Raw genomic sequence first — 16676 nt, 5'->3', positions numbered from 1 at the left:
ATAGTGACTCATGTTGATGTTTTTTTATCGCAATTTCTAATTTCTTTTTTCCGAAGTCATAGTCACTTATATTCAGATGACTTGGAAGATGATAGACATTAGAGACCAAGCCTAGTTAGTTAACATCACATCTTTATCTATGTCAACTCTTATATTGTATACATTTCCAACTTGATAATTCAATATCTAGAATCTGTAATTACAATTGGCTATCAATTATATAAGCACAAGATGACTAGTCCTGTAATGGATGCGTTCTAAATGAATAGTTCCACCTCTTGACTTTTGACACCCAAATGAGAATTACTCTTATGTAACATATACAGATGGTATAATAATGATAAACTAAGACATGGTTAATAAGAATACCAATCTCATAATTATAGAAATCAAAGTCCACTTCAATATTTGGTATTTATAATACTTCCAAAGAGATTCTCCCACAAGCCACAAAACAACCAAAACCTTAGACACATATCAAGAACATATGGGTTCAGGAAAAACTAGGGCTAATCCGACTAACCGTCCAACGGTGAGACACCCTAGTCACGATCATCCTTTACGGGTCTTCAAATCCCAAGAAGGAGATGAGATCATTTGCTCTGGATGCGAGCTCGAACTAATTGGGCAAGCTTACAAGTGTACAAAGTCAGAGTGCAATTACTTCTTGCACAAGTCATGTTTCGACCTTCCAGGTGAAACCCTTCACAAGTCTCACCCTAATCACCCTTTGACTCTGGTCCATTCTCCACCGTACGATCAGTCCATCTTCTCGTGCGATGCGTGCGGTGAGCATGGATCTGGTTTCACATACCATTGCTCTAAGTGCCAGTACGATGTTCATGTTGGATGTGCGTTTGTCCCTGTGACCGTGCAGCGTGAAGACCACGAACACCCTCTCACGCTACTTTACAACACGCCATGCAAAGGTCGCGAGGATGGTGTGACGTTCATATGTGATGTTTGTGAAGAAGATATGCAAGAGCATCTATGGGTGTATTATTGCAAAGAATGTGACTATGGGACACATGTACGTTCATGCGCCACATATGAAGATACTGCTCCAAAGAAAGGAGAAGAAAAAGGAGAAACAAGCTCGGCGGCATCAGAGGTGAAGTCGGAAATGGATGCTAAAATGGAGATGGCGATGATGCAGGTCCAGTTAGATGCTATTGATGCAGCAGGTAGTTACGTCGGTTCATGGGAACCAAGGAGGAAATATTATTGGTGAATTGATTATTGAGTGTTTAATTGCTCTCTTTTGTGAATTTTGGTTAGGAAGAAAAAGTGTATCAAACTCTGATTTCGTTCTTTCTTTGTATGTTTGTGACTTTCTTTCAATGTGGCTTGTTTGTAAGATTTTATCTTTTTTTTTTTGTTATTAAGATTTAAAAAAACTGTGAGCTGTATGATTATATATTTGCCAATCAAATATCTTTGATCATTATAGTTCGTAATTTTATGTTTATACAATGTAAACAATCCAGAATATGGATACTAGAAACGTTTGCACAATCTTCAAATGATTACTTGCTCTATTAAATATTATATGATGTTATATTTTTGTTTTTGGATTTTTGTTTGGTCAGTTGGTAAATTCTATCTACTTGCAAGTACAAAGACTAACACCCACCAACATCATATGAATCTGAACACCTTTGAAAACATTTCTTCCCTAAACTTATCAAATTTGTTAAGCACGAAAGTAAGTAAAAAAATTCAACTGCTTTCTCAAAAAAAAATCAACTGTTGGAACTATACAGTATACACAATCAATGAGTCGCTAATTAACCTCAGCGTAGTTAATTGACCTCACATATCTAATTAACTATGTCAACTCACATATTGTCTACATCTGCCGCTTGATAAATCAATATTTCAGAATCTTTAACTACAAATGGCTATTTAATCAAATTATAAAAGAACAATAAAACTAATAATCCCGTGATGGATGGGTTCAAAGAGAATAGTTCCACCTCTTGACTTTGAATTCCCAGTGAGAACTAATCTTATATACATATATAGAAATCGTATATAAATCATATTAGCGCGTAGTGACATTTTTTCCCAATATAGTTAATATATATGCTACAACTTGGTTAATAGTCAAACCAAAACGCATCACTACTCCCATCCTGAAGAAGACTCACAATCACAAGTCATCTTACTATCTTCACTATAAATGCTTTGAAACCCCTTAGCTTAATAAGAATCACAAAAACAAACAAAATAAAATCATTTTACCTACAATGGCTTCAAGAAAACCATCGGTGAGGCACCCTAGCCACAACCATCCATTGCGCGGTCACAAAGCCCTAGCTGAAGAAGAGACCATCTGCTCCGGCTGCGACCTAGACCTAATAGGTGCAGCTTTCAAATGCACAAAGTCAGAATGTGATTACTTCTTGCACAAGTCATGTGTCGATCTTCCACGTGAGACACGCCACAAGTCTCACCCTGATCACCCTCTGACCCTGCTTTATTCGCCACCGTACGAGTCCTCAACTTACGAGTGCAGCGCGTGCAGTGAGTATGGATCAGGGTTCGTTTACAACTGCTCTATCTGCCAGTTTGATTTACATGTCGGGTGCATATCTATGCCTGAGTCCGTGGAGCGTGAAGGACATGAGCATCCGCTAACGTTGCTTTACTGTTCTCCTTACACGAACGGTTTGATCGTCAAGTGTGACGTATGTCAAGAGACGGTTCCGGATCATCTATGGTCTTATTACTGCAAGGAATGTGACTACGGCACGCATTTACATTCTTGTGAAGTAGAAGAAGTGGTGGAGCCAAAGAGAGGAGGAGGAAAGGCGAGTACAAGTGGTAATAAAGGAGGAGGAAGAGGCTCGGCTGCTTCGGAGTTAGCTGCAATGCTTGAAGCTCAAAGGGAGATGGATAGGATGCAGATTGAGTTGCATATGGAGATGCAGAGAGCTAAGATTGCGAAGAAAGCGAGAAAAGCTTGTCTCAAGTTGATATAAAAATATGATAAAGTTGAAAACGTTTATGTTTCTCTCGAGCTTTCTTGGATTCTTGGAGCTCTGAAACTATATGATTGTTGTTTTTCTTGTGTTTTGGTTCTTGTTTTTCATTGATTTGTTTTATTTGCTAATTTCATGTTATTTTCTTTTGAATAATTATTAATAATCTGAAATAAAAAGATCTTTAACTAAAGCCGTTTGGTTTTATTTATTCTAATCATTATAGGTCACCATCTAAATTTTTTTATAAAATGAAAATGTTTGAAGAAAAGTAATTAGTCAAAACTTAATATTATAATATGCAAGTAAATAGGATATTCCAAGGGGTTGATTAGATGGCATTGACCTTCACAAACTAACTACATTCCCTCTGTATAATCTAAAACCAATTATAAGAAAAAAGGTTTTGTCTCATTTTCAAACAAATAAAAAATCCTCTAATTTGTCTTTTATACAGTTTATTAAATGACATCATAAATACGAGAAGAAAAAAACCACCGAGTCAAAACCCACGTCAGCGATCTAACGTAATGAAAGAATTACACTGAGAGACAGTTTTAAGTTTTTTATAACACAATAAGTCACTTTCAACTACCAGAACACTTTTTTCTAACTTTCTTTCTTTTTCGTTACGTTTGCTAGTTGAAACCAAAATAAGCTGTAACTACTAGGTCCCACTTCTTCTTCTTTTCCTTGTTTTCTCTTTGCTCAAATTTTTTTTTTACAGATCAAAAAGACATTGAATTTGCAGAACGAGTTATTACAATGAAAAGAACTGATCTTTAGTAACAAAATATAGACAATTCCTCTCATGATTTCAAACAAGAATTTCTTTTATGATGAACAATCGTTCATGAAAATAGAACAAAAAGAGAATCAAGATCATTTTTGGAGTGGTAAAAAACCTTTTGGTTTCTTCTCCAACGAACAATTGTCGTTTCTTCTCTAACGGAAACTCCATTGTCGGCGACCTCAAACCCTAAGCTTCATTCCGACTTAGCTCTACCGCTATCCACGTCAAGTTCAAATCGTCTCCTCCTCGCCGTGGTCGTCATGCTCGGGACCAGAGTTGTGGACGTTGGAATCATTGTCACTTTAGTCGCAGATCGAAGAGAAAGCTTCATTGAAGCAACAATGGTCAAATTTTGATTATTTTCACATGTGATCCTCCAAATCTTGTTTATTCTCAAATTTGGCTCAAAATTCTATTATGTTCACGAATATTTCCTGAAACTTTTAATTGTGCAATCCAGACCAAGCAAATATTCTGATTTTGCAACATTGGTACATGCCGTTTTGTTTCATTTTGTTTATGCCTCAGATGTTCCTGATTGGAAAATAAATCCTTTGGATTTGGTCCCATAATTTATATGTGAATGTGAATCAATGTACATGTGGATAATAAAAAAATTGTGTACGTGGTTTAGTGTACACATTAAATGGCTTCAAAAGTTATAGTTTCATTTCTTTTGTGCATTTTGTAAAACCTTAGTAATATGTTTGTGATATTTTTACAGGTGATTACTTGTCTTTTGCCTGAAAATATACATGCTGCATCATTACATGAGAGGTCTATGAATCAATGTATTGTTGTATAAGTTAATTTGCGTACATGTGAATCAATGTACACATGGATAATAAAAAACATTGCATACATGTGAATCAATGTACATGTGGATAATAGAAAATGTGTACGTGGTATAGTGTACACATCAAATGGCTTCAAAAGTTATAGTTTCATTTTTTTGTGCATTTTGTAAAACCTTAGTAATATGTTTGTGCTATTTTTACAAGTGATTAGTGATTACTTGTCTTTTGCGTTAATATGCGTAAATATTTTAGAAAATACTTCTTTCGGAAATGGAGAGAATATTTTGCAATTTAGCTAAAATAAACATTTTGTACAGTGTGTACATGTGAATCATTGCACAAGTTACATGGTGTACATATGAACGATCACCATGTGGATAGTGAAATGTTGTGTACATAATGACATATACATATGATTACATACATATATCGTTACAACTGCGTACACAATAAATGAATAATACCCCATGGAAAAACATTGGTGTGCTTATTTGCATATAACAAAGGTTAAAATGCACATTAATAAATTTGGGATAAAATCAAATGTCATTTCTGCAAATTTGAAAGTCTAAAGTCAAAAATGAAAAAAAAAATCTTGAAGGACCAAACGTGCAAAAACTATAAACTTGACCATTGTTGTTCTGAAGCTTTCATTCTGTGACGGAGAGGAAGACCCACAAGGATTCCAGACAGACACGACCGGAGATCTGAGCATGGTGGAGGTGATTCTTCGATGACTAAATGAGGCAGCATAGTGGTGATTCGCTGTAGGAGCTTGCCGTTACTCGAGCAATAACAGAGGATGTGGTCGTTTTTGATTTACAGCCACTTCACACATGAGAGCTGGAGCAATGACAGAGGATGTGGCCGTTTGGTGTTCGTAGTACAGATCTGGCCCTAATTTAGCGGCTAGTGAGGAAGACGTAGACGGTGGTCGGAGAAGTTCAAACGTTACACTTTGTTGCCGAAGAAGATGATGGATTAAATAAAAAGAAATGCAACAAAACGTTTTTATCCTCAGTTTCTTCGTCCACTTTTGCCATTAAAACCATTGTTTTCGTATCTTTCTTCAAGTTTCGTTGCCATTAAAGAGAAAAAGAAAATAAGACCAAATCTGTGGGACCCATTTTGTTATAAGAATAAGTTTAGTTAGCTTGTAGTTAGGAAAAACTACCTTAGTAGCAATAACTGTCTTAAAGTGTAATAAAAACTCATAAACTGTCTTATAGTGTAAATCACTCCGTAATCGCGCGGGTTCACGCCTGCCCCGTTCCGTGATCCGTCCGTCTGTTTTAACGTTTGTGTAAAGCTTCCGAATGAATCAGAGTCTCTCGGTAATTCGATTATAAAGATAAAAACGGGAGAGAGAGAGAGAGAGAGAGAGAGAGAGAGAGAGAGAGAGAGAGCTTTGATCTATCTATCTATGGCAGATGGAAAACCAGACGAGCAGCTCTTCCAGCTTCTTTCAGGTCTTCTCCAACAGGTTCCGATCCCAAATTCATTATAATCTGATCAAACTCTAGGGAGGGACCACGATCTCAAAATCGAAATCGTCTTAGATTGAATATCTTTTGATTTTCGATTGTGTTGGTTTAGATTTGGTTTTCTTCGTCGTATTAACAGGTTGAATCGTTGACGAACACAGAGGAAGTGGAATTGCGTTCAAAGATCGAAGCTCTGGGCTTAGAAGTCACCAAAGTGCCATCAAAGTCGTCTCAGCCTCTCACTGAGGTGGAGATTGCTAATGAGTTGGATAAGTTATCAGCCAAGATTGACGATGTTGATGAGATGATCTCGTCGGCTCTTGCTTCTGATCCGCAAGTTCAGTCTCTTCTTAGCGGTACTGCTGATGTTTGGTTGCCTGTGATCACTGCCAACTCCGAAGAGAGACTCAACTTCACTGCTTCCATCGATGATGTTGAGGATATTACTACCGATAAGGACAAGAAGAGCAGCTCGTAATCTTTCTTGCAGAGCATGTTTGTTATTGTTAAAACTCAGTGTTGTTCTGTCTTTTTTGGCCTTTACTTTTTTCAGTTCAATGTGTCATCTCTCAGATATTTGATGATAGAGGTTTATTCAGATTGAATACATACATCGAATAAAAAAAGTTGTAATGCATTATTGACATTTGATGATTGTGGATTATGCAGATTGAATACAACAAATGTTTATTTATTATCGTGAGTTTTCCGGAATGCAAATTTGCACACTGCAAGTGTTTTTCTCAGGGGTAAGAAAATAAAATCTCGGGATGAACAATTTCTACATGAACAAACAATGTATCTTTCTTCTGTCAATAGAAAGGCTATTCAGTGTGGAAGACAATGGAGCACCAAGAGAGTGAGTGGTGGTTTCAAGCAGATGAAGCTTTTGCTTTCTTACAGAAGGCGTCAAGCCAGTCCATTGTAACACTCTTTGGCCTCTCTAGTGCCAGACCAAGAGCTCTGTCCCATATTAGCTGTAGCCAAACCACAAATAACATAATTAGCTAATTATCAGAGTTCTATTTTACATTGGTTTGGAGTAACAAATGTGTAATCTGTATATATATGTATATTACCTGAGAGCATATTCCAAGACTCCTTGAGACACCGAAGAGCACGGTGTAGTACCTATAAAAACGCACAATGTTTTATTCAACGTAACAGGCTCAACGATAAGTTACGCGGGAAGTCTAATTCTTACCTTGCTTCGGTTAGACCATAGTGGTTGAGTAACACTCCACTGTGAGCATCAACATTTGGCCATGGGTTCTTCACCTGTAACAAGCAAAAGCCATCACATGATTCAGTATGAGACGTATCCATTGAAACATAAATCACCAATAATTCAATGATTGAATTATTGGTGATTTATGTTTCATACTTTATGTGAAATATCCATTACATGAATTGATGATCCCCTTGGTAACGAGAAAATATTAGACATATTACCTTTCCGAGTTCGGTGAGAACAGGAGGCACAACTTCATATAGCTTTGAGACCTATAGAAACGAAGGTCTTGTTAGCCACTGCAGAGTTATATAATTATGTAAGAGCGCAAAAGAAAAAAAGAAGAAAATAAAAGTACCAGCTGGAAAAGAGGGTCATCAGGTAAATGCTTCAAGGCAAATTCTCTTTGGCATACATATCTTGGATCGGTTTTGCGAAGAACACCATGTCCATATCCGGGAACAACCTGTAAACCAATCAAGCTTTGTCAACTAATTATTTGGTAAACAGTAAGAAATCCTTGTAACATAAACATATACATTATTTAACTCAGATAAGAAAAACTCAAATTAGTTAAAACTGGATCCCACACTTTTCTGACACTATAATTGGCATCAGCTATAAGAATGACATACAACTACTAAGACAAGACATTCACTCAATTTCTCATGTCCTTTTGGAGTAGATTTAATCAGCAATTCAGTATTAGCCTGGCAGTGACAAAGTAGATGAATGTTATGTTTTTACCTTGCCACTGTTTAATGTTTTCCAGACATATTCTTTCAACTGGTCTTTCGATATGTTTTCTCCACATTCCTCAACAACTGATTTGATCCAAAGCAAAACTTCCTGTTGCAACAAGACAAAAGAAAAACATCAAGATTCTGTTCTTCTACCTTATAATCGTACCATAAAACTATCACAAACTTCCTATATAATATACAAGAGGCAACTCATGAATCTCTACCATAGATTGAACAGTACAATATTTGTTGAGGATATAGACAAAGAGATACCTGATTAGCCAAACCATGGAGTGGTCCAGCCAAACCGTTTAATGCAGCTGCAAATGAGAGATACGGATCTGAAAGTGCACTACCGACCTAAATACAGAAACGAACCATCAGAAATGTCAATCCTAAGCAAAAGATCTCAATTCTAGAACTGCATGTGGAACATTCGACATTGATAAACTATGAGCATACGCACCAGGTGACCAGTGTGAGCACTAACGTTTCCACCTTCATGATCACTAAAACCAGAAACAAGAAGAAAATAGAAATTATCATGCTAATAATTGTAAGTCTTTGAAAAATAACATCAAAAATGATAAGAAAATCAAGTTAAAAGACATAATTGGACGAAGAAATTAGAACAGACCTGTGGATAGTGATGTAAAGCCTCATGAGCTCTTTCATTTTATCATCATCAAATCCCAACATGTGGGAAAAATTTGCACCATAATCCAAAGATTTATCTGAGGGAACGGAATCGCCATTCTTATACATCCTGCAATGATTTAGAACAGAGGTAAATACGAAGCAAAAACAGCTGATGACAATTCTTTTCTATAAAGGGTACACAATCAGTCCCAAAATCCAGACGCTGAAAGATACATGAAAAGAGAGAACAAAAAGGACAAGTCTTCGCTAACCTCCGATAAACATATGCAGCTACTACAGGAACACGAGCAATCAGGTTGAGGCAATCCTCGTATGTTGGCTCCCAGAACCTGGACGGAAAGATCTTTGTGATGATGCATGTTGAATTTAAATGATGTCAAGAACTACACCAGAAACTCTAAAACGTACTTTGACTTGTGAATTCCATTCTCATATGCCTTTTGGAACTCACTTTGCACCTGGATATCAGGTAAGGAAAGTTATCATTAGCAAAAAAAAAAAAGAAAAAACAGTAAGCTCTAACACATTACAACAAGAACAAGCAAACAACAATTGGAGTTTGGAGATCCACACCTGGAGAGCCATAACACCGCTAGCAAATTGAGTCATTGGATGAGCCGTAGAAGGCAGGGCATCGATGGCATTGTACACATAATCTGCATAAAAATTGAACAGAGATCAGGAAATGAGTAGAAGTGTAACACGAAAACCACACAAAAAATAAACAGACTTGTCTTTTTTTTTTGCAAACCTGGCACAGCAGCACGGTTTGCCAAGTCTTGTGATAGTGCTTTAACTTGCTCTTTACTAGGTACCTATGCGAAAAATGGGTAAAGAAGGATATTATATTGAGGCAAACTAATCGTGTGTACATGTCCCTAACCAACTTATAAAAATGTACAAAAAGGCGCACCTTTCCAGTTAAAAGAAGCCACAAAAGACCCTCGGGTAACGGCTCTCCTCCAGACTGAGCAGCAGGCAATACTTTCTGGCACTCAGGAATTGACAAGCCCCTAAAGCGTATTCCCTAAAATAATGATAAAATAATTGTAACAAGAGCCTTTGAAAGGGAAGGAAGAGAACTTGATGTATTCTATACTAGGATCTAACCAAACAATTGTAAAGATATACAAAACGTTATCAGTACCTCTTCCGGGTCAAGCAATGAGGTTTCCCAGAGCAATCCAGTCATCCCTCTCATCCCACCAATTACCTTCATTTAGAAGGAAATTGAAATGACTCATTCAAGGGGTAACTTCTATGGAAAAAAAAAACAAACAACCACGTAATTCATCATGTTATTTTACCATATCAACAGTGATGTTTCCCAGTTGGACCTTCCCATGTTCTGACTTCAGTTTCTTCAAACGGTCCTGAAATTGGAAAAAATTTCTATGAGGAAAGAGGAAGCTAGAAAATCAAAAGAGGTAGCATAAATCCATATTATACAAAATTAAGTGTAAAAAATGTGTCAGCATAACAAAAATCCATTTCATGTAAACGGGGTAAAAAGCTAAACCTGTTGTTCCGGAATCAACTCTTGCAGCTGGGACTTGAGGTCCTGCATTGACATCATTTAAAACAAAAATGAGCAAAGACTCCACAAGCAGCATGCCGAAAAAATAATCTCAGTAAAAACAAGAACACATAATCATTATTACTAAGCATTTTCGATCTTAGTTGTTTTTTTTTAATTATACAGGCGTATTCTGGCTCCACAGAAGCGGTCCAGACTAATCAGTGTTACCACGTGTCGGTCGCGATGCCAAAATGTTAATTTCCCAGTGGTGGCCGGGACTCGAACCTGGTGGCTTCACCGTATTGGGTTCAAGTTAATTACCACCAGACTACAAGTCCTGGTTTTTTTTTATGTAAGTTTGAGACAAAAAAAAATGTATACACTAGAAGATCACATTGCAATCAAAATAACTACCATATCGGTAGAGCTCTGCATCTGAATCCATCTAACGGAATTGCTGAGCGAAGATTGTTGCCCCTAATCACATATAGATCCAATCACCAGTTGGTTAGCATGATCAAACCAAACGAAAAACAAACCTCAAAATCTCAGTGTGATGTAAAGAAACTCACAACGCGAGACCTCAGCCTAGCTAAGGCCGTTACGCTGCGGAAAAACACCATTCTCTCCAATACTCAAAACCTGTAACAGTATCCAAATATTTAATTTCGAAAACAACCTCGATCCGTGTGAGCTCAAGCAATCAACAACACTAACCGAATCAGGAATCTATAAACAACCGAATAAGTTTATCGCCTTAATCTAAAATTCAGAGATTCGATCATCGAAGCCAATTCTGAGATTCCAGATGAAAAAATCAAGGACTAGTTGTTCTCCTAGAATCACGGAAGAGTAAGAATCGCTAGGAATGAGCGAAGAACATACCAGAGATTCGGGAGGAGCGTGACGGCGAATCGAGAAGAAGGAGATTGTTGAGGACACACTTGTGATGCGCAAAATGATCTTTTCATATAAACGGCGAGAAAATGCCATTTGGATTATATTTAAAATTCCTATTTTGACCTTAGGAAACGTTGAGAAGGCAAACCAAACTAAACCGGGGCAAGGGATCTTGCATTTAACCGGAATCAAACGGGTAGACAGGTCAGCTTGTGACTTTTGGGTGGCGTTTTTGCGTTTTACCTTTTGGGAAATTATTTTGGTTATATCATATTTATTTGAAGCAGCTAAGTAGGAACGAACGTTTCTGTACCTACAAAAGCCAGGTTTGAAGTTGTCTCTTTCTTTTATCCAAGCTTGTTCAACCAAACATGATCATCAGACTCATTTTGAACAAATGGATTCTTGAACCTGTGTAAAGTCATCTTTATCTGGCCCTTCACCCTTGGGATACTAACATTGTGTTGTGGTCACGATCTTCTAGTTCTCATCTAACGTCAGTAACAAATATGTAAGGATCTAAAGAAGACAACCCAATTGTTTGAACGTTTACCGTCTATTAAAAGTTTAAAACGTCCCAGCTATTTATAATTTCCATTTTTTGTTTTTGACAATTATCTCAAATAATCCTTTTTAAAATTTTGTCACAAAAATAGCACTCAGGGGCGGATGTAGAGAAATATTTTGTTGGGGGCATAGCTAAAATTACTTATAGATTTAGGGATAAATTTGCTATAAACACAGGGGCATAACTAAAATTACTCATGTTTTACACAGGATTTTGAAAAAGTACTGGGGGCAGTTGCCCCCTTGTTACATAACGTGGCTCCGCCACTGATAGCACTCAAGAAATAAAATGACCAAATAGCTTCATTTTATTTTGAAAATTTTAATATTTATTTTTTGTTTTTTAAATTTGAAACTCTATCTCCAAAACACCACCTTTTACTCTAAACCCTAAGTATAGATTAGTTAATTATAGGGTAAAAATATATTTTTATCTTTTAATAAAATTTATTTTGGTCATTTTTTCATTGATTATTTTTGTGACAAAAACTTTAAAAAGGTTATTCTAAGGAATTTATCTTTTTTTGGGACAAATTTCCATATGGTTAAGATGATGAATATATACGTGTTTTCTATATTTTTATATTACAAGTTTTTTTTGGTTTAACGGTTAAATGTTTTTTTGAACTATAACCGGTTAAATATGTTGCCAAAATTCCATGTACCGAATATTGACCTATTGTTTTGGTATAACAAAGAGGATGAAACAAACTGTAACAGTTGGTGTTGAATTTCAAATTTCTATAAAAAAATTGAATTAGTAAAAACTATTTTTAGCCAAGAAGACGAAATATTGTGCTGAAATGTATGTATGTGTAAATGTAAGTTAAATTCCTCACATTTTAAAGTATGTTTGAGTAAGTTAACCATTGATATGTAACACATTCGATTATCTATAACAACGAAACACTAGCTAGTCATTCTCTGTTCTAACCATACAAACTTTTGTCCAACAATACAACAGATAATCAAGCACACACACCAAGAATTATTACACATCCAATAGTAGCACATCAATGAAGTTACATATCAAAATAACTTGGGGTTTTTTACCCACGACGATTAGATACAGTCACTTCTCCGAGAAGGACTGCACATAAATTAAACTCTCCATTACAACCCTCAACCTTGGCAAAGTCAGTCTACCAAAAGTTTCAGTTTCTCATCATACCCATCAAAATGAAAATCCCAAAAACATGACAATTTTCGCTTGCTTTCATTCCCCAAACGATTAGATCTCATCAACCAATGTGATTGAAGGATCAGAGAAACCCTAGCTAGAAGATAAAACCTTTGGTTACTTATGAAATATTGTGACCCTTTGTATCGAAGCAGTTGCTGGTGTTGTTGTTGCTGAAGGTGAACCCTTCAACTTGTGAAGAAGAAGGAGAAGATCTCATAGGAAACGAAGAGAAGTAATCTTCTCCAACATCTTGGATCAAACCTTCTAGGTCAAAGTAAGTGTTTGTGTTCCTAGTATTCTGATCACCGGATCCCCATTCTTCTTTTACCTCATGGTTTCCACCGTTTGCTAATAAACCGGTGAAACTAGTACGCCTGTTAACCGGCTGATGATCTCCGCAAACCGGTTCTTGAGACGTGGGAATTCTCGGTCTGGCACTCCTTTTACCGGTTTTGACCTCTACGGCTGCTGGTTTTCCGGTTAGACTTTGTACGAGTGAACGGAAGTTTTTGACGTCGGTCTTGATGACCTCCGGTGCGAATATATGGATGATGCGAATCTTGGGCTTGATCTTGGATATTACTTGTGAATTCTTGTTCATGGAAACCCTAGAACTCGAACCTTTATTAAAATTACCTTGATGATATTGAGTAACCTCCATTGATTCTCTCACCATAAAACTAGAAACACAGACGAGAAAAGTTATAAACGAATGAGAAAAGATCAGATGTGTTTTCTTTTGTGAAATGTGCTGTTTGAACAAAAATAATTGGCAAGTCGTGGAATAATACTGCGGCGGTTGGTTATATATATTTATGTAGAATTTTCAAGTATAGGGTTGTTGGTTAGTCAAAAAACATTTTATTAATAACAAACTTGAATATCAAAATGGTAAATAATGTGTTGGACGAAACACCTATGGACCTGCCCTCCATGACACACACCAACTTGATTTAAATAAAGTCTAAGTGTATTATATGAGAACATTTTTAGTTTTATTTTACGAGGAATTTGTTATCAACCAACCAACTGACGAGAAATCTAAACTATACTATTATAAAATACTATACATATCATTTAAGTACATATGCATAGAGGTAGCATGAACCATATCTTTGGTCACAATTTAATTTGATTTTTGTTTCAAAAAAAACAAAACTAATTTGAATTTTTTGGAGCGTGAAAAGGTGTTATTGTCGGCATGTAGTTATGAAAACTAATTAATTATGATGCTGTTTCAGTTTTTATACTATGTATGTATATCAGACTTATCGGTATATGTATATTTCTCTTTACAAGTGTTATTACTGTCTAATTGCCACTGCTAATTAATTGGTATGCTATATGGCGTTTCTGCATCTTTAAATGATTCATATATTATGTTGGCTAATGACATCGTATTTAGAATTTAATTTTGTTATAAATTATAACAATATTCAAATATTCAAATCTTATGCAGTTTTAATACTGATTTCTATAATTTGTGGGGTCAAAATCTGACTCAGGAAACTGTCACTTGAAAACCGACATAGTTATAATCCTACTTTTAGTTAATTTGCTTCGATTTCATGATGTAATAATAATTTTTTTTGGTAAAATTGATGATGTAATAACAAAAACCATTAAACCATACTACAAGGTAATAAAAGTGAAAGTTCCAGTGCTAGATTCAGATTACTAGTCTTAATATCATCTTATTTAGGTTGAAATCCGACTTGATTAACCAAAAATAGTTTACCTTAACCAATCAAACTAATCTACCACACTTAAATAGTTTATAAATATCTTATTGGTTCACATCTCTATGTATTTAGACACTTACATATATATAAACTCCTTAGACATATACATATATAAATATATTCGTGAGCTCATTCATCTACACATGTCTGAGGTGTCGACGCATATATATATATGTCATGGTGTTTAAAAAACCCTAAGGAAACATGTCTTCCCGTTGTTTTTTGTTTCTAGTAAACTGGTTATTTAAAATTTTGCACTGAAAAGCTGACATTTTTACAAAAGGAAAAATAATATACAAACCTTTTAAAAAGTTTCAAGCACCTAAAATAGTAGTTGACTTTTGTTTTGCCAAAGGAGCAAACAAGAGCGACAGGGTGGATTTAACCTCCGTTGACTTGACGTAAGTTGTGTTTTATTTTTATTTCAGAAACCCAATTTAGATCATATATATGGATATTCGGAGTCCGGACTGAAATGCAGATTATATATCGAGATGTCTTCCGAAAATATTTTACTTTCAAGTCGTTACAAATACATGACTTGTAGGGATGGACTTATGTCACCACAATTCACAAACAAAGGCTAAAGCAAGTGTTGCATATTTATCAATATGCGCTATTATTTCTACAAAATCACATACAGACTAAACCAAAAAATCTCTTAAGTCTATGAGTTTACAACCTTTCTTTATATCTCTGGCCAAAGTGTAAAAATTCAGCTTTTACTCATGCGAAATACCTTCTTTTTTTTTTAAACAAAACAAACGAAATATCATTATATTATGTGATTTTGACCATGTTTTGTTAATTCTTGTAAGCAATACATTTGGTTGTAATTTATAAGGAGAGGTCATAATTAATTTTTAATATTTAACTTAAACATAAATCAATTTTATAAGTCAAAGCTTATTTATTGTCATCTATAAATATGAAAGTGTGTTTGATATTAGCGTGTTTGGTTATATAAATCTTAGAGATTCGATATTTTGCTAAATAGCTGTATTTTCAATTATTATAAATCTAGGGGGAGCAAAATCTTTGTAGTCATTATTTTTAATGCTCTTACGCGGACTGGAGGACTCGTTCTACTTACTAGAGTTTGGCCCGCCCTACGGGCGGATTATTGACTGAAAGAATATATTATATCAAAAATTTATTGAACATTTCAAAATGTTTAATTTAGTAAAATTGTAAATAATCTTTAAACTTTAATGCCAAAAATTACAATTATACGACACTCAAATTTTTATTATTACAATTATACATTTCTACATATCATCTATTTTGATAACTCTAATATTTTGGTTGAAATAGTGTTTGTTATATCTTCATCATGCTTTTTTCGTCAATGTTTTAAATATATTTTTTTTTGTTGAAAACTTGAAATGCTGAAATAACCACACATTGTAAATTAATTCTTTGTTACTTTAAGAGAATTAACGTTCTTGGTTGTTTGTAGAGCATATGCTGGTGTGAGAAGTCGTCTGTTGAAAGCATAATAGAAAGTCTTATAGAAACCGATGATTCAGGTCAGAGAAATTGTTGTGCGTCTTTATATTGTTTGTCTTTTCTTCTTTAAACCATAAACAAAAGGATTGGTTTCACAATGATTGATTTAGTTACTTCAGTTTGTAGTGATATGCTTTACTATGATATATAATCATATTTTTATTTCCTGAATCTCTAGTTATTTATTTTTAAAACTATATTATTGCTTTTTTAAAGAAAAAACTTGTTATTGTATAGCTATGTATTTTTACTACAATTTTTTAGTTATTGATTTATATTTTAAGAGTAATTTAAAAGTGAATAAATATTATCATATGTTTGACTTAGTTTCGCTTCCGATTTTTATTAATTTGATTACAATTTTGACCAAAATACCTATTACTACAGAGACAGTTTCTCTCACAGAGAAGAAAATAGACATGTCTTTAGGTGTGTTGATGTCTTTTTGTAAACTCATACAAAGATGCGTACTTGTTTATTGCTCATGAACCTTCATATGTTCTTGTGAGCATAGATACTATTACCAAGATGTCAAAGAGCAATACCAATGTCAATAAAGTCAAG

At 35.1% G+C, this 16676-nt stretch overlaps 5 protein-coding genes across 5 annotated transcripts; 3 read left to right on the top strand and 2 right to left on the bottom strand.

The window, feature by feature from the left end:
• The first annotated feature begins 278 nt into the window (after positions 1-278).
• Positions 279-1422, top strand: BNAA04G25690D. Its single transcript, XM_013870012.3, has one exon. It carries the CDS (start codon positions 488-490, stop codon positions 1229-1231), a length of 744 nt encoding a protein of 247 aa, XP_013725466.1. The 5' UTR covers positions 279-487; the 3' UTR covers positions 1232-1422.
• A 19-nt stretch (positions 1423-1441) lies between these two features.
• Positions 1442-3955, top strand: LOC106429260. The gene has a single exon (XM_013870001.3). It carries the CDS (start codon positions 2250-2252, stop codon positions 2982-2984), a length of 735 nt encoding a protein of 244 aa, XP_013725455.2. The 5' UTR covers positions 1442-2249; the 3' UTR covers positions 2985-3955.
• Positions 3956-5913: 1958 nt separating this feature from the next.
• BNAA04G25670D lies at positions 5914-6755 on the top strand. The gene is made up of 2 exons (XM_013870032.3): positions 5914-6057; positions 6198-6755. The coding sequence occupies exons 1-2, from the start codon at positions 5998-6000 to the stop codon at positions 6534-6536; spliced, it is 399 nt and encodes a 132-aa protein (XP_013725486.1). The 5' UTR covers positions 5914-5997; the 3' UTR covers positions 6537-6755.
• LOC106429286 (citrate synthase 4, mitochondrial-like) lies at positions 6677-11209 on the bottom strand. The gene is made up of 20 exons (XM_022718556.2): positions 11097-11209; positions 10784-10853; positions 10626-10688; positions 10212-10253; positions 10000-10065; positions 9840-9905; positions 9606-9719; positions 9444-9507; positions 9266-9348; positions 9101-9150; positions 8944-9021; positions 8670-8798; positions 8499-8541; positions 8306-8392; positions 8037-8138; positions 7648-7755; positions 7511-7561; positions 7263-7336; positions 7138-7189; positions 6677-7035 (listed from the first exon to the last, which is right to left on the bottom strand). Exons 2-20 carry the CDS (start codon positions 10832-10834, stop codon positions 6931-6933), a joined length of 1428 nt encoding a protein of 475 aa, XP_022574277.2. The 5' UTR covers positions 10835-10853; positions 11097-11209; the 3' UTR covers positions 6677-6930.
• A 1138-nt stretch (positions 11210-12347) lies between these two features.
• Positions 12348-14521, bottom strand: LOC106429230 (VQ motif-containing protein 18-like). Its single transcript, XM_013869973.3, has one exon. The coding sequence runs from the start codon at positions 13535-13537 to the stop codon at positions 12980-12982; it is 558 nt and encodes a 185-aa protein (XP_013725427.1). The 5' UTR covers positions 13538-14521; the 3' UTR covers positions 12348-12979.
• Positions 14522-16676: the final 2155 nt, after the last annotated feature.

The sequence above is a fragment of the Brassica napus genome, chromosome A4 (genome assembly GCF_020379485.1).
Source record: "Brassica napus cultivar Da-Ae chromosome A4, Da-Ae, whole genome shotgun sequence".
Lineage (NCBI taxonomy): Eukaryota > Viridiplantae > Streptophyta > Magnoliopsida > Brassicales > Brassicaceae > Brassica > Brassica napus.
This window is presented reverse-complemented; position numbering and strand designations above follow the sequence as displayed.